Source organism: Carettochelys insculpta, chromosome 26 (genome assembly GCF_033958435.1).
Source record: "Carettochelys insculpta isolate YL-2023 chromosome 26, ASM3395843v1, whole genome shotgun sequence".
NCBI lineage: Eukaryota > Metazoa > Chordata > Testudines > Carettochelyidae > Carettochelys > Carettochelys insculpta.
Genome location: NC_134162.1, coordinates 3,559,158 through 3,580,582, shown reverse-complemented (window position 1 = coordinate 3,580,582; position 21,425 = coordinate 3,559,158). Strand labels below are relative to the sequence as shown.

The following is a 21,425-nucleotide window of genomic DNA, read 5'->3' as shown; positions in this document are numbered from 1 at the left end:
TTATCATGCCGGAAGGCACCAGTCATGCCACAGAGATGATCAGGCTTAGGGTATCTCCTCTCCCAGGGCTTGGTTCACCTTATTTTTCTTTGGCAGACTAAAGCCGGCCCTGCCTTGCCAGCACTCGGGTTGGAGTCTCTCAGTGTAATCAAAAGAAATGGTGTTAATGAATCAGCGGTATCCCACGTCTCTCCCATAGGGGGGCACTGTGCTGCCGGGGGTGCCCTCGTCTGGACGGGAGGGGTGACTGAACCCCACTGGGTATGCAGGAACGCGCGCGCGCCCCCCCCCCCCGAAAGTGCATACCCCAAACGGACACACGTACACAGAGGGCGCGCACACACATACATTGGGCAGGGGGTACACAGACACACTCACACGCTGATAGCGCACACATATACCGGTATACACACGCACGCACACCGGGGGTGCATGCAACCTGGGGGCGCGCGCGCGCACACCCACACACACAGTGCAAGCAGAGCAGACACACACATATGGGTCATGCAGGCACGCGGTCGGGGGCGACACACCGGACAGACACAGACACACGTACACGCTGGGAGTGTGCACCCACGCCCTCCTCCCCCGCAGCTCTCTGGGCTCGCGGTCTGACTCCCAACCGGCCCCGCCCGCGCTGGCCCCGCTCCGCAGCCCTGCGGCAGAGGGTGGGTTAAGCGCGGCCCGGGAGGAGGGAGCGGTGGTGGGGCCGGAGCTGCCGCCGCGGCTCGGCTTCCCTGCGCCACCAGCGCTGCCCGCTGCACCAGCGGCCTCCGGGGCTCGCAGCAGGGAGCGGGCAGAGGATGGGGGACGGGGCCCCCCGACGCGCCTGGCCCCTGCTGGGCTTGGTGCTCTTCAGCCTCAGCGTCTCGCTGGGTAAGGGCTGGGGCCGGGGCCGGGGCCGGGGCCGGGCGCGGGGGGGCGCATTCAGACCTGGTCCGTGGCGCGGGGAGCGTGGGGCTGGGTGTGGGGCTGGGCAGGAGGAATACTACATGGCAGTAGGGTGGGGAGCTGGAGAGGGGGGTGGGGGGAAGAGCAGTTCAGGGATTGGGTGTGGGGCACATGGGGGAAGAGTGGGGCAGGAGTTAGGTGTGGGGCAGGGTTGTGAGTGAGAGCGGGGCAGGGGTTGGGTGTGGGGTACATGATGGGAAGAGCGGGGCAGGGGTTGGGTGTGGGGCATGTTGGGGGGAAGAGCGGGGCAGGGGTTGGGTGTGGGGCACCTGGGGGGAAGAGCGGGACAGGGGTTGGGTGTGGGGCGTGTGAGGGGAAGAGCCGGGCAGGGGTTGAGTGTGGGGCAGGGTTGGGAGGAAGAGCATGGAGCTGGATACAGGGGAGAATGTAAAACAGAGAGCTGGGGGCTAGCTGTGCTAGCTTCAGGGTGGCAGGAGGATTTGTGGGGTGCTGAGGTAATGGGGGAAGGAGGAGCTGGGTGCAGGGGGTGTGGTATCAGTGCTGAGAAAATGGGGGAGGAGGGGTTTGGTGCTGAGGTAATGGGGTGAGTGGGACTGGATGTGAGAAAGGGAGGTGCTGCCTCTAACATCCCTGTGAGGCTGTGTTCATCTGACTCCTGTGGATTCAGTGACCCTGTAGATACCAGTCACCCCAGTCTGGGTGATGTGGACCCAGCTCAGTCGTGCTGCCCACTGAGGCACAGTGCAGGAAACAGACTGTCCTGTTTATTACAGGAGCAGTGATAGATTCCCCTGGGATAGGGAATGACCTATAGCTGTGCCCCCCCCTCCCCAATGGCCAGTGAGTTGTAAGGGCCCATGGTGCCTGGGCATCAGGAATATTCCTGGTCTGGCATCTGCTCCAGCAAAGTTCAGAACTGAGTGTCTCCCCTGCCCCTGCTGACTGCCCCCAGGTAACTCCCTCCATGAATCCCCCAGCCATCCTGCTCTCCCTGGGTGATTTAGAACAGCCCGGGGACCCTGTTGCCACCACCAGTAGCTCCTTTGGGCTAGAGCAGCTTCTATCTGACCAGTCTATAGTCCCTTGGATTGTCCTTTCCTTTTGTAAAGATGGCTGATATATTTGCCTTTTTCCAATCATTCAGGACCTCTCCCAATCTCTCTGAGTTTTAATGTCCAAAAGCTCTGCAATGACATTTGCCAGCTCCCGCATACCCTTGGATGCATTAAATCCGAACCCATGGATTTGTGTGCGTCTAACTTTTCTAACCTGTTCTTTCCCCACCGAGGGCTTCCCACCTCTTTCCCATGCTGCATTGCCTCGTGCAGTAGGCTGGGACCTGATCTTGTCTGTGAAGACAGAGGCAAAAAAAAGGTTTGAGCACTTCAGCTTTTCCCACATCATCTGTCACAGGGCTACCTCCTTCATCCAGTAATGGCCCCACTCCCTCTCTGACCACCCTCTTACTGTTAACGTGCCTGAAGAAACCTGTCTTGTCACCCTTCACCTTCCTTGCTAGCTGCATTTATAATTGTGCCTTTGCCTTCCTGATTACTCCCCTGCATTCTCAAGTCATATATTTATACTCCTCCTTAGTCATCTGTCCAAGTTTCCACTTACAGCTTCCTTTTTGTATTCAAGAGCTCAGGAACTTCATAGGGGAGGTGACTTGGAATTTCTTTGTCAGAGGTAGAAAAATCAGGAATTTGTATTACAAGCAAGGGCATAAGGTTTGTAGTGAATAACTCCCGGTGTAAGGAACAAATAAACATTTCAAAAAGGATATCAGGAGTAAGTGCCTGTCTTACAAACAGTGGAAGGGGGGATTGATAAGCAAAGAAAGCACTGTTGAATGTCAGAGTTTTAGGCGTACAGCAGTTGCTGGAAGTCAGGCTGAGTCAGAAGGAAAACATAGGAAAAGGCTCTTCAGCTATGTAAATACAACAGAACAAGGAAATCATAAAATACTAGGACTGGAAGGGACCTTGAGAGGTTATTGAGTCCAGCCCCCTGATCTCATAGCAGGACCAAGTACTGTCTAGACCATCCCTGATAGATATTTATCTAACCTGTTCTTAAATATCTCCAGAGACAGAGATTCCACAACCTCCCTGGGCAATTTATTCCAGTGTTTGACCACCCTGACAGTTAGGAACTTTTTTCTTAATGTCCAACCTAAACCTCCCTTGCTGCAGTTTAAGGCCATTGCTTCTTGTTCTATCCTCAGAGGCCAAGAAGAACAAAGAAGTGGGGTTGCTATGCAGTGCGGCTGGGGCAGAGAGAGGATAATCTAGGTGACCCTCCAAAATGAAATAATTTTTCTCAGTTGTCAGTAATGATGATAAAAGTACAGTGTACGTCGAGTCTTGCACAGATGAATATACAATTTATATCCATAGATAGAAGCAGCTATCTGGGGATTTGCAGAGACGAGTGAGACCATCAGAGCCATGTCTAGGAACTGGATTGGGAACTGCAGTGGTGAAAGCAGCAGTGCATTGGGCTGTCACTCACAGGAGCCAGCGTCCAGCTGGGTAGCTCCTTCTGTACGACTGTACCCCCAGCCCTGCCCAATGGATTGGGCACCAGGCTCACAGGCAGCTCTCCCAGGACATGCTGATGTGTGCAAACAGCTTCTATGATCCAGGACAGAAGCATGTATTCACACTGAGTAAAGTGAGGAAATATCACACTAGGGCATAATTACTAGCAGACATCCTCAGGGATGTTTAATTTAATGACTTTGGCATCAAAAGTAGATGTGCTAATGAAATTTGCTCATGACACAGATCTGGGAAGCATCATCATACAGAGATGGATTGGAATATGCATAGGAAGAAATGGCTGACTTGGAGGCCTGGAGCAATAGAAATGGGATGAAATTCAATAGTACAAATTGTAGAGTCATGTACCTGTGGACTAATAATAAGAATTTCTGATGAATGCCTGTCTCTTACTCACAGTTTTGACCATTGTGCCCTAGGCCTCATAGTAGGCCTGTGGTAGATGGGCCTATGTTTCATGCCATCATCTAACTACATTCCCTCACTTTTTGTTTTTTCTGAGGAGGATATTTATTCCTCATCCTGGGAAAGCATAATACATGGACTGTAGGTGACCCAGTGGGGTAAACAGGGTTATGTGGCCACCTTACTTTGCCAGCCATGCATTCATGTCCTTTCTGTCCCTTAGTCTGCACATTCCCTTGTAGGAGTGATGGACAGATTTTATTTGCCTTATGGTGGGCCCGGGAATGTTAGCCTCTGAGACCATGACTGAGGAGTGTAGTTTTATGGTTGAGCCCTAGAGGCTCTTCCATATAATTAATATTTATGAATAATATTGACATGGTATATATATTTGTAGTGTTTATGGGCACATATGCATGGAGTGTGTGTATATATGACACAACTGGGTATGACCCAACTGTATAAGAATTTATGTACTGTGTTAATATGGTATTGTGATTTGGCCCCCTTTGTACTGCAGAGAGCAATACACTTCTATTAGAGCAACAAAGGGTCCTGTGGCACCTTATAGACTAACAGAAAAGTTTTGAGCATGAGCTTTCGTGACCACAGACTCACTTCATCAGATGCTGGTCTTGGAAATCTACAAGACCAGCATCTGATGAAGTGAGTCTGTGCTCACAAAAGCTCATGCTCAAAACTTTTCTGTTAATCTATAAGGTGCCACAGGACCCTTCGTTGCTGTTACAGATCCAGACTAACACAGCTACCCCTCCAATACTTGACACTCCTATTAGAGCATTTATAGTTACCATCTGTAGTAGTAGTAGTAGACCGAGCGTTTGGAAATCCTGGGCTAGGCATTGTTATGGTGTGTCCCGCAGGATTACATAGATGAGAAGTAAAACAGAAATTTGGAGTAGTGACTTTTCAAATGAGATCTCTAAAGATGAATGTCTTGTAATAAATTCCTATGCAGTACTGTCCATTCATGTGATGTTACCCTCGCTGCTGGTTGCAATGCTCTGTGATATACCAATAGTTGACATAGATCCAGTTGTTTATCTGGAAGACAGCATCCACAAGAATCTGCAGAGTGGACCGAGACCCATGTATCAAATATTACTGTGTTGAGAGTTACTGCTGGTATCCAGACATTAATCAGAATTGTTTTGAATAACATGGGCCTCATTTAAGGTGCAGTGTCACTGACCCTAATTATGATTGGTACTAACAGGGAATTTGTTTACCCATTTTGATTTATGAGGAGAGGCTGGGGGGTTTGGTCTTATTTGGTCTACAGAAGAGTGAGAAGGGGATTTTCAGCTCCCTGAAGTGGGGTTCCAAAGAGGATGGAGAGAGGTTGTTCTCAGTGGTGACAGATGGCAAAACAAGGAGAAATGGTCTCAAGTTGCTGTGGGAGGGGTCTAGGTTGGATATTAGGAAAAACTACTTCACCAGGAGAGTGGTGAAGCGCTACAAGGGGTTACCTAGGGAGGTGGTGGAATCCCCATCCTTAGAGGTTTTTCAGTCAGGCTTGACACAGCTGGGGTTGACCCTATTCTGAGCAGAAGGTTGGATTAGATGACCTCCTGAGATCTCTTTCTACTCTAATCTTCTATGATTCTATGATGTAGACCAGCAGTCAGCAAACTTTGAGGCAGCATGCCAAAATTTGAGCTTTTGACCTCTGTGTGCGGTCCGAGTGCAAGTGGTACTTTTTAAAGTCACTAATAGTCCTACTTACAACAGCTTCATTAATAAATAAATGAAGATGCAGAACTTTACCGTTGAAGTGGTAGTTGGGAGCATTAGTTGGTCTTTTGTTAATCCAAGGTGGCCTGGCTTTGAGCAAGCTCCTGACCTCATGAGGGGAGGAGGGGCAAGGCTGAGCTCCCACCTGGCGTGCTGATGAAAATTGGCTTGTGTGCCACTCTTGGCATGTGTGCTGGTGTGGGGGGGGGTTACCGACCCTGATGTAGGCTTTGGGTTAGACCTTCCCATGTTTTCTGTGAGTGACCTTGTCTCTTACTGCCATCTGTCACAAGTAATGAGGATCGTGCTTCCCTCTCAGCCACTCCTCCACGGGCCTCAAATTCTCCACCCTGAATGTGGAGTGTATGAGGGGAGCAGCGTTTGAGGTAGGGCAGTGCCAGCTACTCCATGCATCCAAGGCAGTTTCCATATGTGGATGCGGGAGGGTGGTGCATGGCTTAGGGGCAAAGGGAAGATGGGGAGGCCACAGAGACCAAGGCCAGTGGGGGGGCACCCAGCCCGCCAGAGCAAGTAGCACTGTTTTCCCTAGGGCCAGCCCTAGGTTGGGGGAGGAACTGAGGACGGGGGGGCAGGGAAGAGTTGCTCGGACCCCACAGAATGAGGGAGAGGTTCATGTCACGATTACATGGCTGGGGTGAGAGGTTGAGGCTTGGGCCATACATAGAGGGGAGGGGAAGGGCCTGGGAAGTGATCTGGTTGAGTGCCTCAGCCAGCCCCACACAGGAGGAATGTACTCGCTCTACTGTGGCTCGGCTTTGGCATCTGGCCTGGCCAGGACTTGGGGCCTCAGAGGAAAGAGAAGCAGGGAAGTGAGGCTCCAGGAGTTGAGGGGTGGAGAGAGAAGGAACAGGGTGGAGGGGCAGGGAGAGTGTGGTGGGCAGTGTTTTGGAGATCCTGCTGGGGCTACCCAATAGGCTGGGATCCCTGGGCAGGGTTCCTACTGGCCCGTGTAGTAATCTGCCACTGCTGCTAGCTCCTTAGCAGACTTTCAAGCTCCATCACGGCTCCCTTTCTCTTGACAGATTCTTGTTCCCAGCAAGGCTCATGAGCTGTGGCAGGCCATAGAGACATCAGGGCTGGAGATAGTCCATGTGGCTTCCTGCAGCACAGCAGTACTGTGCTGGGACACAGCCTCGTGCTATATACAGCCTTCGCAAACTCAACTCCTGTCTGGCAGAGCAGCAAACTTCCTGGCTCTACTTTCCACGGGGAACTATTTACAACCTCCCACATGGCTTGAGCCAGCCCTGGTCAGCTACGCAGCTGCGGGCCAGAAGTAGAGCAGGTCAGCGGCAGTGGAGAAATTCCTGAAAGAGGAGCTGGTGCTGGCTCTGTTGGTGACACTGGAGATGCTGCTGCCTCAGCATGATGCTCTGGGAAGGCCAAGGGCCCAAGTGTTCCACTGCCAACAGGCCAGCTGGGTTCAAGGTGAAAACAGCATCGATGCTGGGATGCTTCGCCTCTGGCTTCCTGCGGTTGTCTCCCCTGCAGCCAGACTTGCATTTGGGAGATTACTAGTCTGCAGGGTTGAGATAAAACCCCTCTGGCTGGCAGCATGGCCAAGGTTTTTATGGGAGCTGCAGTGAGGATCTTGCTGCTTCTGGCCAGAGAAGGGCTCACACAGTAACTCATTCAGGCGCTCGGAGTGCAGTCAGAGCCAGAGTCATCCTGTCCATAGGCTGGTACAGGGCGGCTGCCCCAGGCCCTGTGCTTTGGGCACTTGTGTGGGGCCCAGGTGGCCTGGGGCATTACCGGAGGGGCCTGGTGCTGCCAGCAGGGTTCAGGCTCACTCAGCTCTCACCAACAGCAGCAGGAGCTATGGGGATCAGAGTGACCTGGCCCGATCCTGCTCTGCATCTCCCAGCTGTGTTACTCAGCTTCACTGCAGAGGTGGGAAGCAGAGCACCCAGCCTGCTCTGCTCCCCTGAGTGACATGGCTGGGAGCTGGGATCAGGCGAGTGCAGTGGGCTGAAGGCTGGGTCACTCCACTTCCTGCCACTGCAATGAGCCGGGGGTGGGTGAGTCCTGACTGCCAGAACCAGGCCTCCCAGTAATCCCCTGAGCCGCATCGTTCAGGGTGGAGGGGGGAAGGAACGGGGTGGGGCAGGGCAGGGCAGGGCAGGACTTCGGAAAGGGCTGGAATGGGCGTGGAGCAGGGGCAGGAAGAGGGAGCAGGGTCTGGGGTAAAGGGAGGATTATCCTGGGTCCCGCACCCTCCTAGGCTTGGTGCTGGCTAGTCCCAGCCCTGCTCCACACCTGGCATGTGCAGCACCCAGAGCTATAAATCCCAGCCCCCCATATCTTTGATTTGGCAGCACTACCCCCTGCATGGGCAGGGAAGCTGGGGTTAGGGTAAGCCCCTCAATCAGGCTATAGTCAGCGCAGTTCTGCTGCCCATTAGGCACACTATAAGGATAACAGTCTCCAAGGGGTAGCCCTCTTAGTCTGTAGCTTCACAAATAACAAGCAGTCCCATAGCACCTTTGAGACCAATGTACTTGAGGAAGTGGGTCTTACCCACGAAAATTTGTTCGTCTTTAAGATGCTTCAGGACTGCTCCTAATTTATATATGCAGTGAAGCCCTCCAGTCCTTTCCTTCAGAGCAAGTCCTGTGCCAGGGAAACCCTGGAGCCCTCATTCCTATAAAAGCAGGGCCCCCAGCTCTAGGAGCAAGGACTGTGTGCCAGTAGTTCCCAGCTCTCCTTAGTCTGTAAGTAACATGCACTAGGGGTGAGGGTTTTACCCCCTTGCGTATTTCTCAAAACGACACCACTTCTGTATGGTGTTATGGGAACATAGTGGCATCCTACAGCCCCCTCCTAGATACCTCCCCGAGGGGATGCTTGAGAGAGGCACCGCTTGCGTACAGGGAGGTGTGTGTAGGCGAGCAGCCTGACGTCAAAAAAAGGCAGCTGTGTTGGGGTGGGGCAGCAGAGAGCCTCGGATGGTGCATGTTGGAAGTGGGTGGCGTTTTTTGCCTGAATCAAAAATTAACTGAAAAATGCAACTTGGGACAATAAAAACTGTGCAAATGTGGGCTGAATTCAGTTAATGGGTTCAGCTGAGTAAAGAAAGAGGGAAAAGTCTGAATGTTCAATGTTTTCTAGACAGGATGTTGAGTCGAACAACCCTTTTGACTCGTTGCGTTTGGACATGGTGCAGGAACAGGCATTCAAAATGCTTCACTGGACCCACGCAGCGTTTAGGTGTTCTCCTCTCAGTGAGAAGATCCAAAAATGTCCGTTTGGTTTGCAATGAACCTCCCACCCTTCTGCACTGTTTAGCACCACGCTGCAAAATCAGGTGTTGGGGAGCTGGAGCGGCTTTTTGCCAGGCGCACTTTCCGTCTGATGGATCTGTGCCAGTGAAGGGCACAGTCCACCTGGCCAATGAGCGCGTACACATGGCCCTGGTCTCTGGGAGGTGGAACCAACCCGGCCTCTGCTCTTCTTTCCTGTCTGCTGAGCTGGTGCAGTTTTACCTTGTGCTCTTCTCTGGGATGGGAGGGAAGCAGTGAGCTTGCCTGGAGTCCCTGTTCCAACCCCTATTGTATGCACAAGGTACTTGGTGCCATGTGAGTCTCAATGGCCATGTTTGCCAGGTGCTTCACCTCAAGAACTCCTCCAGCCTAATGCAAGGGCAGCATGGGACTGTTCCAGAGGTTCTAGCCTTCATCCCCTTCTGGGAGTCTGAGCCGTACCCCAGCAGCCGTTAGTTGTGAATGTCCTGCTTCTGCCACCCTGGACAGGGAGTGACTCTGCATGCACAGGCTCAGCTTGAGGGACTTGTCCTTGGAAAGCACTGGCAAATGCTTCCCTAGTGGGTATCTCTCTGAGGAACCCGTGCAGAGGCTAGGGCATTCTGCAGCAGCAAGAGCCTGTGTAGTTCTGGACCCCTGTTCTTTGCAGCCAGCACTGAACTGGGAAGGGGCAGGAGTGCTGAACTTGCTGTAGAGTGCGCTTGATCCTGCCTGCATTCTAATTCCTGGGCTAGTGGGTTGGAGAATGAGGGGGCTGGAAGGGCCTAGGGAGGTCTGACAGCCTGCTGCTTTTCTCCACAGGTTTGGCAGATGAAGACTGCCTTTGGTACCTGGACAAGAATGGCTCCTGGCACCCTGGCTTTGACTGCAATTTCTTTACCTTTTGCTGCGGCGATTGTTACCAGCGTTATTGCTGCATCGACCCCCTGAAGCTTATCACGGAGCGGCAGCAGAAGCACTGCCTTGCATTCAGGTGGGAGAGGCCAGGAGCTTGGCCAGAGTTGGCCTGGGACCCAGCTTCCCCTGGGAACGGCTGAGTCCTGGCACAGAGCGGGTGTGTCAGGAGGGTTATGGGCAGGCAACTGGAGGCTCGTACTCCTGCCTCCACTTCTAGGAGTTGAAAACACTTGCCTGCCCCCTCTAGAACTCATCCATCAAGACTTCTGACATCTCTCCTCTCTCCCTGTCATTGGCTGCTGGCTCGCAGCCCAGGGCCTGGACGCCTCACACCCACAGGTTAAAAATAGCTAATAGCAGCAGCGTCTCCTCCTCTTCATTCCCTCCAGGCGGGAGCAGGTGCCCGGCCGGGTGTTGTGTGTACGAGCAGCTCCCCTTGGTGCAGGCAGCATTGGATGTGTCATTCTGAGAGGGAGCTGCATGGGCTGGCTGGGGCTGCTGTGGTAGTTTTGTCCCCAGCACTAATGAATCCCTGCTGCTTGTTGGCTCTGGGGGCGTGGCTGCTGTTGGCGGGGAGGAAGGCTACATGTGTCTGCAGCCCTAAGCCGTGGGGTGGGGAGGCATCTTGGTGAGTAGCAGCAACATGTGGCCTTGAAGGGGAAAGCAGCACTGGGTGAAGACTCTGCACTGGGGCCACCTGCAGTGCATGGCTATGTATGTGTGAGGGGCAGTGGTGCATGGCCAGGCACAGATGGTGCATGCCTGTTCCCATGTAGGTCCCAGCTCCAGGGGCAGCGGGTGTCTCAGCTCGGCAGCGGAAGGGAGCTGTGGCTGAGGTGTGGGGCAGAGCCCTTGGTGGAGCCCAGCACCGTCTGCCTTCCTCTTCTCCGCTGCAGTCTCTTGGAAGGGTTTTGGCTGTTCTGTGATTCAGGGCTCCGGTGACGATGGCACAGGCAGCTGCCCATGGGGTCAGGTAGGGCGTGCCCTGGGTGGAGGAAGGGTCCCAGCCTCAACCAGGCCCAAAGCCCAAGCCCGCCAGTTAACCCTTTCATCTCCTCAGCCTAGAGGGTGGGCGGGGGGGGGTGGTCCCTCTGGGTCTCCCGTGCAGGAGATGGAGCCATGCAATGTGCAGGGATTACGGGCTGCCTGTGAACTGCATGCGTTTCTGTGTGCAGCACGTAGCCGGGGGTGAAGGATCCACTTGCTCCAGGGAAGGGCTGTGTTGGGTGCTCAGGCCAGTACTGAGACTGCCCTGTAATCCTCTCTGCTTGTGTCCCACAGCCCGAAGACCATCGCTGGCATCGCCTCAGCTGTGGTCCTCTTTCTGGCCATCGTTGCCACCATCATTTGCTGTTTCATGTGCTCCTGCTGCTACCTGTACCAGAGACGGCAGCACACACGGACACCCTTCCAAGGTAGGGGCTGCAGTACAGTTCCCCTTGCTGCCACGGCCCGGGCAGTGCGGGGTGGGCCCGGTGGGAAGGGAGCAGGGCTCCTGAAGTACTTGGTAAACGTTGATTGGTTTAGTTCTCTTTGCCGGTAGGCTGGGGAGAGAGGAGAGGGATGTGACTAGGGTGCCTGTAGGTGTGTGTCCAGGAGGGAGGAAAATACTAACAAACTGCTCATTAATTGAGCTCTGTCCCTCCTGTGCACTGAATACAGCATGGGACTCATGGGAAAAAGAGGACATGCTCATGCATCCCCGTGCGTTTGCAGAAAGGGGCTGAATTAAGCTTGCCTAGGCAGTCTCATGGCTGGCATTACCTAACACCTGTGGTTTTGACGTTATACTCTACCGTAGTTCTTTCACTGTCGTTTTCTTGTGTGTAATTTTCTAGATTTTCAAAATAACAAACTGAAAAAAATTAGAAAGGACCTTACGTGCCACATATGGGCACCACAGGGCTAGAACCTTTGAATCCACTGCCGAAATCGTTATCATTTGTGCAGGGCCTGGGAGGGGACAGGGGATTGTGGCGCAGTGACCAGCAGGAATGGGGAGGGGCATAGAAGACTCCCCACAGCCCTCCACTGGCAGACACTGCCGCCCACTGCACCCATTGGCTACAATTCTCAGCCGATGAAAGCAGCATGAGAAAAGCCTGCAGACCGCTATGCTACCTTTCCTCTGCTGCCCTTATACCAGCTGGGAAGGAGGAATGGCGGAACACAGAGTTGCTTCCTCCCCACACCAGGCAGAGCTGGTAATGCAGGGGGTTAGTGACCACTCCCTGCTGTGGGGGAGCCCCGAGCCTTGTGGGCTGGATCAGGGGAAGCCGGGGGCCATAGGTTCCGCATTCATGCTCCATGAGGAGCAGCACTGAACACTTGCTAGTGCAGTGGTGGGCAAGATATGGCCCATAGGCCAGATCCAGCCTGCCAGTTCTTTTAATAGGCCTGCGGTCCACCCCTACGGCTGCAGAGCAGGCAGAGCTTTGTGTGCTGCCCCCACCCCCAGCAAAATCAGTTTCTGGTTTTCAGCCAATAGGATCTGAGAGATTTTGCTGGGGGTGGGAGCAGTGCAGGAAGCCCTCCCCGCTCCACAGTGCAAAGAGGCACATGGAATGGCTGGGGCTGCTGGCAGGCAGGGAGCCCTGTGGGAGAGTGCTGCTGGCCAGGAGCTCCATATATAAGCACCTCCCAACCACAGCCTGCCTCTGGCACCTCATGCTCCCGCCCCCCACCCAGTCCAAGGTCACAACTCCCTCTCAGACCCTGCTCCTGCACCCCTCCCCCAGGCCAGAATCCTCTTCTGCACCCCAATGCCCTGCCCCAGATCACCACCTAAACCCTCTGCATCCTCCTCCCGCAACTCCTGGCCCAAGGTAGTAACTCCCTCTCAGACCCTGCATCCACTCCTGCATCCTTCCCCCAGGCCAGAACAATCTCCTGTACCCATTCCCCCTCCTGGACCTTGCCCCAGGTCACAACTTCTTTCCTTCCTCCAAACTCCATCTCAGACCCCACACCCTCTCCTGTACCCCAGCTCCCTACCCCGACCTGCCTGCTGCACCCGACCTCCTTCCCAGACCCTGCAGTCCCTCTGTGGAAAGTGTGGCCCTTGACCACTTACCAAAATCTTGGCATGGCTCCATCAAAAATTATTGCCCACGGCTGTGCTAATGGGTTTCACAGTTATTTGCTGACAATGGAGGAGAGGTGAGACTCAGGTTCTGTACCAGGATCTGCAGGAAGTTTTCTCTAGTCACAGATACTTCTACCTTTCCCACCCCACTCCCTTTTCCCCCCCTTCCGCCCTGTCTTTTCCAACCCAGCCCTAACCCATCCTGTCTCTTCCCCACCTCCTGCTCCTGGTCCCTGTCAGGCTGTCCACAGTGGTTCAAGACCATGAGTTCCAATCTTAGGGCAGACTTCCAGGAAACTGGCCACTCCACAAATTGGTTGTGAGTTCAGTATTTGTGTTTCACTAACCAATCAAGTGTGAACTCCTCAGATACCACAAAACCCTCACCAGGGAGCCCCAGACAGTCCCCTTGTGGTCCTTTCTTATCCCTGTGATCTAAGATCGTGCCCCCAGAGAAGCTCACTGTTGCAGCTGAGGGTCCCTTACACCCAAAATCACAATAATCAGGTTATGCCCAGTCCCAGAGGACTTACTGCAGGTCACTTGCCCCTTAGATCTCACACCAAAGACAACACGTGTTGCCAGCCCTTAAATACATTCACTAAAGAGTTAATAATTAAGAAAGAGATGAGTTATTTACAAGGTAACCATTCACATACACAAATGAGTTACACTCTTAGGGTCTCAATGGTAACAGGGCTTCTGTAATATGCAAACTCTGTATGTCCTAACCCGAGCTAAGCAGCTGAGGATCCCTTGCTTGTGCTTAGAAATCTTGCCCTCCCAAACACCAAGCGGCAAAGAGATCCAGTTTCTTCCTGCCAGGGATTTTTATCCTTTCCTGGAGAGCTCAAGCTAATGGGATGAGTCCTCGTGCGTGGCACCTCTGTACTGGTATGGAGGGAGGAATCAACAAAGTTTGTTATCTTCTGATGCTCCACAATGATTCATCTGCATCTATGAGCGTTCTTTTGCTGGGCAGACGATGAGTCTGCCTGTGGTAAACTGGCACTACACCCTGGGTAATGCTTCTCTCCTCTCTGGTGCCTTTCCAGGTTCAGAGCAAGCACAGAAGTCTTAGCTTGTAGATGGATACGTAGATGATTTTGTCACAGAGGTCACCTATTCTGTGACTTCTGGGGCAGAGTGGTGTAGTGGCCTCCGGAACAGTGGTGGTGGGGCACGGCACTGGAACAGCTGACTGGCAGTCAGCCTTGGGGCAGCCAAAGCAGTGACCACCACAGCCAGTCCTGGGCCACCAGGACAGTGGCTGTGTAGGCTGCCAAACCACTGACTGGTGGACAGCCCCAGGGCTGCCACAACAGCTGCTGGAACAGCTGACCAGCGCGGGCTTGGAGCAGCTGCTGGTGAAATATGACCACAGTCAGTCCCAGGATTGCAGGAAGTGCTGGCCAGTGGCTTGTTCTGGGGCTGCAAGAACATAACAGGTTGCTGGCTCAGCAGTCCCCAGCTTGCCGGAGTGGTGGCTGAAGTCGGGTCAGCCTCCTTGGGGATGGAGCAGCCGTGGTCAGCCCCTCCCGCAGGAGCAGCTGCAGAATCCAAGAGCACCATGTGTCTCCTGCCAAGGGGACTTCTAATAAAAGTTGGGAACAGATCACGTCTTCCGTGAATTTTCACTGCCTGCGACCTGTCCCTGACTTTTTCTGACAATACCCATTGCAGAATCTTAACCTTAAACAATGGGACACCGGTATTATAAACAAGATTAATGCAGGCAGCACTTTTCAAGCCCCAAATTCATTTTCAGACGCCTGATTCCTAGTTTATAAATCCTGACAGATGTGGAGCCAGGCTGGTTCCCAGCTGGGTCGTTCGTCAGTGCTAAGGGCCTTGGCATGAGCTGCCATCTGGTTTGCTATTCTATGAAATCAGACTGTAGGGCTCTCTCTCTGAATTGAGCCCTTTGAGTCCATGTAGAGCAATGGAAACAGCTCTAGGCCTGGCTGAGGCCTTGCTGGGTGAGAATATCATCAGATCTGCAGCTGTTCTCAGCCCTATTCCATATTTGACTACATCTCAGCAGAGACCAAGGGCTGAATATGGGCTCTAGACAATGAGCGTCCCTTCCTTATGCTTGGGGACATTCATCAGGGCTAGGGGCACCGGCGGTCCTGTGCCTGTACTTGTTTTGTGACACTCTCTCCAGGGCTGCCAGCCCAGCACTATGCCCTGCATTGTAGTCCCTGTACAGTGGTGGAGCTTTGGGGGTGTAGATGATCCATGTAGCACCAGCAGCTGGTTCTGTGGCTCTCAGTAGATGGCTTCGCTCATTTGGTGGGTGTCCAGCCCAGCAGAGCTTGAGATGTCATGAAGAGGGCTCCGTTGCTCCTGGGAGAGTCCCATGGGAGGTTTGGAGCAGTCTCCTCCTGCACTGGAGGCTTGGCCTCTGCAGCTCCCTGGAACACTTCACTGGCCATTCTGCTGGTGAAGCTGGAGTCTAATGGAGGGAACAGGGGCTCTGGGGCCTGGGTGGGGCCAGTGACAATTCCCAGCCCCAGCACGCTCTGCCATTGTAGTGTGCTCAGTAGCTGCAGGCATAGAATGGTCCGGAGGAGCTTGGTTATTTCAGGGAGCTGTTTGGGGGCAGTCTCTTGCAATGGGGCCTCTGGGATGTTTGCCGCAGAGCATGGGGTGCTTTGGGATTGGCTTGGGGAAAGCCTGCAGGAGGCATCCCCAGGGAGGAGGGTGGGTGTTCGCTGCAGAGTGCCCCTACTGCGCAGCCGGAGAGCAGCGCTGGCTGCACACTTGCGGGCTTGAGGAGAAAACCTTGTCTTTGTCACACAGGCCAGGAGATCCCATTGCCCAGCTACCCAGCTCAGCCGCCATGCACCTACACTGTGGATCCCAAAGCAGGACCTGCAGCCCCGCAGCCAGGCTTCACCCCCATGGCCATGTATCCGTCCACTGCCCCAGCTGCACAGTATCCGATGTACCCAGCAGGCCCCCCACTTTACAACCCCACAGGTAAGAGCAGCAGGATCCACAAAACTGCTCAAAGCTCTTCTTTACCGAGTGGTGTTTGCCTGGGCTCTCCCCCACACCGATCGCTTGAGACAACTGCTAGCCTCTGCCCTGAGATCCAGTACTCTCAGCCCCCAGCTGGTTCCAGGAGCCATGGGGGCTCTCTGGGTGGGGAGGGCAGGGCTGTAGTCCCTGAGATGGAATACAGGAGCCCAAAGTGTCAAAGGTGTTGCCACGACCCTGTCACCATCCTCAGCCTGCTCTGGCCCACAGCGAATCCACCTACACATTTTGTAACCCTTTCGTAGAGAGCAGGAGGGAGGCCAGCTCTAGTCTCTGAAAAGTGAAGTAATCTTGCCTGGCAACGGTCCCTTAGGTGGAGTATTTAATGGGAAAAGCCCTTGTCTCACATGCAGGCATTGGTTTTCACATTTCCCTGGGGGTGCTCCACCCCTGCTCTCACTCTCATTCCATCCCTTCCCTTAAGCTCCCACACCTGTCCCACCTCTTCCTGCTCCCTCTCCAGAGCACACCCCATTCCGTTCTTCCTGTCATCCCCCCAGCAAACACAGAGACGCAGGAAAACAATAGAACAGCCAAGAGAAGAAATGCAGCTTCTGTCTCTGGGGTTGACTCTCACTTGCAACAACAGTGATGCAAACGCAGGCCCAGTGCATGGTCTGATCAGCCCCTCTGCCTACATCCACATTAACACATCCATGGCTGGCCTGTGCCAGCTGACCCGGCTCACAGGGCTTGGGCTTGGGCTAAAGGGCTGTTTAATTGTGGTGTATACTCAGCCTGAGCTCTGGGACCCTCCCACATGGCAAAGTCCCAGGACCCCAGTTCCTGCCTGAGCCCAACTGTCTGTACTGCAATTACACCCCCTTGAGCCTGAGCCAGTACTGGGGCCATCTGGGCTCCCCTCTCTGGCCCAGTCTGGTCAGAACATCTCTCTGGGTCTGGAGTCCCTGGAGCAGAGGCGTAGCCAGAGGGGACAACTGGATGGGCCCCAGCGTCAAGTGGATGGGCAGTGATAGGAGGTGGGGGAGGGGGCAGAAGAGATTGGGCTGCCTCACTCCAACGTGACTGGACATGCTAGTCAGTGGACACTGAGGAACTTACCTGTAGAGTGGGATGGGGTATGGGGCTTACCTAGCTTGGCCAGGCGCTCCTGTCAGGAGACTGGGTCTGTAGAGCAGGGGCCGGAAGCCTGCCCTGCTGCACCAGCCCGGTGCTGCTGCTGGGGAGTGCAGGGTCTGGATGCTTATCCCACTGTGCCCGCCTGGGCTGCTGCATAGAGGCTGGTCCCTGGAGCGGGACCCTTATCCTGCTGTGCCCTCCTGGTGCTCCTGCCAGGGAGTGGGGTCAGGGGCTTATCAGAGCTCTGGGCAGGTGGAGCTGGGTAAGCACCTGCGCCTCAGCCCTGCTCCCTGGCAAGAGCTCCAAACCTGCTGAGCAGAGTAGGGCAAGTTGGATGAAGCAGAGCTGAGACAGGGTGCATGGACTGTGGCCCACTCACGCCCACCCCGGCTGTGCCATGGCCCTGGAGACTGTGGGGGTGGCAGCCAAGGTGGCAGAGTTCACTCTTTCCCATCTCTTGTTTTTCAGTCCCCCAGTCTTGCAGGAGGCAGCTTCCCCAAAAGGGAGGTGATGGACAAGTCCAGCCCCTCAGTGCTTTGTTTATGAATTGGGCTGGTTTCTGATGCACCCTCACATCTCGTTTCCCAGGCTTGTTCTGAATGCCGGCCTTTTCCATTGGGAGTCCTTTTAATTCGGTCTTCGGTCCCACCTCTGCACCGTTTCACAGGAGCGTGTGTGTTCCTGGTTCTTGGGACAGTTTGAAACTTCACGTCTTTTACAGCCGAGCTTCCGGTCAGGGTGAACGTGGAGGCCGGGCTATCACATCAGAGCGGCGAGGGGGTCTCCATTGTTCCCAGGACGAAGTCAGGGAAGGGGCCTGTGTGCCATTCCCCAAAGCTCTAGAGCACGGGGGCTTCTGGCGGTGCTGTCATGTGCAAACTCGTCCCCACTCTGGCTCCCTGGGGCCTGAATTCGCCCCTCAGTCTGTGAGCTGCACTTGCCCAGGGCTGTGCTGGAGTCCTGATCTTCAGAGCGCCTCTGCTTGCCCTTGTGAGGCAGCAGCAGCTCCAGGAGGCTTGTCTGTGGGTACTGTGGTACCAGGTCAGTCCCTAGCGAAGGCAAGGCCCTGGCCTGTCTTCCCTGGCTAGTTAACTGCTGACGTGGGCACTTCTATCCTCAGTACAGTCTAGGCTGACACAGACATGAGGGTGTGAAGCTTGTAAAACAGTCCTGCAGCTGGGAAGAGGTGGGATTCTGGGTTTGGTGCAGGAGAATAGTCCCCTGACCCTGAACTCCTTAGGAGGCAGGTTCCTTGCTCAGTGCTGTGGGGCTGGTTGTAGCACAGAGAATCCGTATTCAGTGAGCATGGGATGCCAATCACTAATGAAGCTCTGCAGCAGATCCAGAATTAATGGCCTTGTGTACCAAGGGCAGCAGGGCTGGAAGCCCTGCCCTAAGCCCAGGCTGCCGACAGGGGGAAAGAGGGCAGTTGCCCTGGGGTCAGGTGATTCAAAAGAGCCCAGGGTTCCTGGACACCACCAGCAGGGCTGTTGTGGCAGTAGCAGTAGCCAGAGCGCCAGGTCCTTTAAATCACTGCCGGAGCCCTGGGTGATGTGGTCCGGGGCACTAAGGGCTGGTGGCCCCCCAGCCCCACCCATTCTGCTCAAGACCCTGCCCCTTCCAGAGCCTGGAGCAGGTCCCCCCACCTTGCCCAGGGCCTGGCAATTCTGTTGGTCCCCTGGCTTAAGCCACAGAGTGCCAGATCCAGCCCTTCGCTGGCCATAACAGCAGATAGGTCTCTGAGTCTGTCACCTAGGTGTGCTCAGTCTCAGCCACTTGCCATAGCCCAGGGCACATGGGAGCCTGCTCACCCCCAGCACTCGCTGCATTTTGTTCTGCTGAATGACTGTCTCCATCTCTGTCCTCCACAGTACCCCCACCCTATCTCCCACCACAGCCCACCTACCCTGGAGCCTGAGGAGCCCTTCGACAGACTGGAGTCGGCACCTTGGGCCTGGACTGTGAGCTTCTGACCTCCTGCTGCATTGGGATTCCAGTGAAGCTCAGCCACCCCAGGCCTGGCCGGACTAGCCACTGCTGCCTCCTTCCTCTGCAGAGCAGTGCAGCAGGCCCCTGCCTTCTCCTGCCTGCTGCATGGAGGGAGCACGCCAGTTAGCCTGACGAGTGTCTGCCCAGGCCATGCCAGATGGAGGAGTCCTCCCTCCTGCAGTCCCCTGGGCACGACAAACAGGTCTCTCTTGGGCATGCTGAATGCAGTATATCTATAGTCACCATGGCATGACAAGTGGTCCACACCAGTCCCCAGGGCATGCTGAATGGGGACCCTCATAGTTCCCAGTGCATGCCAATTGTATCCCCCTGTGGTCTCCAGGATATGTCAAGTGCCCACCCCCCTGCAGCCTCTGTGTCTTTTCCAAGGGGGTCACAGCTCTGTCTGGCCTTAGTGAGGGAGGCTGAGCTCTGAGGGACCAAAACAGACAATGTGGGCTCTTGTGCAGCCAGACACTGGCTCCTTTGTCAGGCCAGTTCCCTCCGCTGCAGCTGCCTACCCTGAGCTCAGCGCTCTGTTACTGGGAGCTCAATAGGCCAGTTGTGAGGGTAGCTGTGCTCTGTTGCCCCTTGTGCTCCCGGCAGAGGCCAGCCCTTCCCAAGGGGCAGGCGAGCCTGTGAACCATTGCCATGGAGGCAAGCTCTGGGGGCTCCTGTGCCTCCGTGTCATGTCCCCAAGCCTTGCCTGAGGGCCCAGTCCCGCTGCAGCACGTCAGGTCTGAGGCATAGAGCAGCACAGGCACCACTTGCCAGCACTGGCTGTCCTATGCTCAGTGGGGCCTGGCGCAGCTCGTTGCTCTGAGTGGCCCTCTCCCCAAGGAGAAGCCCCACATCAGGAGCTGCCATGGCAGCCTGCCCAGGACTGCTCGCTAACAGCAGATGCACTTGGGTGTCCAGGGTCACTTGCCAGGCCTACGAGGCTCCTCTTGTGGTCCTTGAAGGGGCAGGAGGCTCCTGTTTTCATCTGGCCTCTGGACAGCATCATGCAGCTCAGCCCCCCAAGCCAAGATGGATCAGTGCTCTGCTAGGGGAGCTGCAGCTCCCATACTAACGCACCCTCTGTTCATTGGCCAAGGGGCTCTCCCTAGCACCAGGCTGCCCACTAGGCTCAGCTGACGTTAGAGTGCTACTGCGGCAGTGGCTGGAGCCCGGGGGAGGGGGCGTGGGCGTGGTGTGTGGCATGTTTCATGCAGTATTGAAGGGCTGGCTGGGGGAAGCTGGTCCCACCCCCATGCCTTGTGCCTGAGGCCCCACCCCAGTCAGGCCCCCGTACCTGGGGCAGCCCCGTGTGTGACGTTTTCAACTTACTTTCATCCCTGTATGTGAGTTGCCCTATAAAGCCCTTCCTTGTTAAACTGAGTAACTCGAGCTCCTGGAGTCTCTCAAGTTTGCCGGGCTATGCTGTGTGGAAGTCAGACTGAGGGATTACAGAGGTCCCTTCTGGCCTTGGAATCTAGGACGTAGGTCACTGTTTTAGCAGGGGTGGCTGCTGGGATGCTCAGGGCTTCACAGCAGATTCCCTAGTGCCACGATTCCAGCAGGCAAAGGGGAAGGAGAGAGCAGGGGGAAGAGTAACACCAGGCACTGGCTTGTTACAGGGATTGTGTCAGGAAGGTCTGTGCTTGCCTCATCCATCTGGGGAGCCTGCAGTGTCTTCCATGAAAGCAGGGTCCAGGCAACAGCTTCCAGGGAACCCGCCTGGTGACCACAGGCAGCCAGAGCTCTAGCATGCCCAGGGCCTGCCCATGACTTCACAAGAAGCCCCTTTATGTATGTGACAACCCTGCCCTGCCCACTGTGTGGGCAGCCCAGACTTTCAGTCTCCCAGGCAAGACTGGGCCTTGGCTTTCCCTTGCACCCAGGACAGCACAGGATAGCGAAGCAGCCTCTGCGTCCCAGGGTTTGGTACTCCCTGCACTGCTTGCTGCCCTATACGTCCACTAGAGGGCAGCCGAGGCACACTTTAGTCTCCCTGCTCCTGTACCAAAGGCTAGGAAGAGGGGAGGATGGCTCCCGCTAGTGAGGCTGTGTCCTGAGAGGGCCAGTGGTGCTTGGGGTTCTTTGCTCCCAGCAGCTGAACATGGGGTGAGGGTTGGAGCCCAGGAGGAGGCAGAGCGAGGGAGTCTTGCTCACACCCCAGGATCAAGACACAATCGGCTCCCCTGACAAGCGCTTGCTGTAGCAGAGGGGAATGGTCAGTAAGCACTCTTGGGGCAGGCTGCCCTGTGGACAGGGGAGGGGACTGGTCCATGGCTGCTGTCATGCAGAGCTGTGCTGCCCCCAGCACATGAGCTCTGTGCACTCCCTGGCCACCCTCCACAGGGGTTTCACTCCCACAGCTCCAACACTGCAAATGCAGGGATTAGAGTTCAGCTGATTCCCCAGCTGCCA

The 21,425-nt window shown here is 55.2% G+C and overlaps 1 protein-coding gene across 2 annotated transcripts; it reads left to right on the top strand.

The window, feature by feature from the left end:
- Nucleotides 1-684: 684 nt before the first annotated feature.
- Nucleotides 685-20,390, top strand: SHISA4 (shisa family member 4). Of its 2 annotated transcripts, XM_074977239.1 has the most exons (6): nucleotides 738-876; nucleotides 6,680-7,085; nucleotides 9,719-9,890; nucleotides 11,096-11,229; nucleotides 15,705-15,884; nucleotides 18,896-20,390. In XM_074977239.1, exons 2-6 carry the CDS (start codon nucleotides 7,007-7,009, stop codon nucleotides 18,940-18,942), a joined length of 612 nt encoding a protein of 203 aa, XP_074833340.1. In that variant the 5' UTR covers nucleotides 738-876; nucleotides 6,680-7,006; the 3' UTR covers nucleotides 18,943-20,390. The 2 variants fall into 2 exon arrangements, with proteins under 2 accessions (XP_074833341.1, XP_074833340.1); XM_074977240.1 differs by lacking the exon at nucleotides 6,680-7,085 and having other exon boundaries at nucleotides 685-876; nucleotides 18,896-20,386.
- The last annotated feature ends 1,035 nt before the right edge of the window (nucleotides 20,391-21,425 follow it).

Bases quoted from the DNA above. Each gene is read 5' to 3' on its own strand.
- SHISA4 (XM_074977239.1), top strand. From the start codon at position 7,007: ATGCTGCTGCCTCAGCATGATGCTCTGGGAAGGCCAAGGGCCCAAGTG. The intron at 9,891-11,095 runs GTGGGAGAGGCC...TGTGTCCCACAG, and splicing joins AAGCACTGCCTTGCATTCAG to CCCGAAGACCATCGCTGGCA. The intron at 11,230-15,704 runs GTAGGGGCTGCA...TTTGTCACACAG, and splicing joins CACACGGACACCCTTCCAAG to GCCAGGAGATCCCATTGCCC.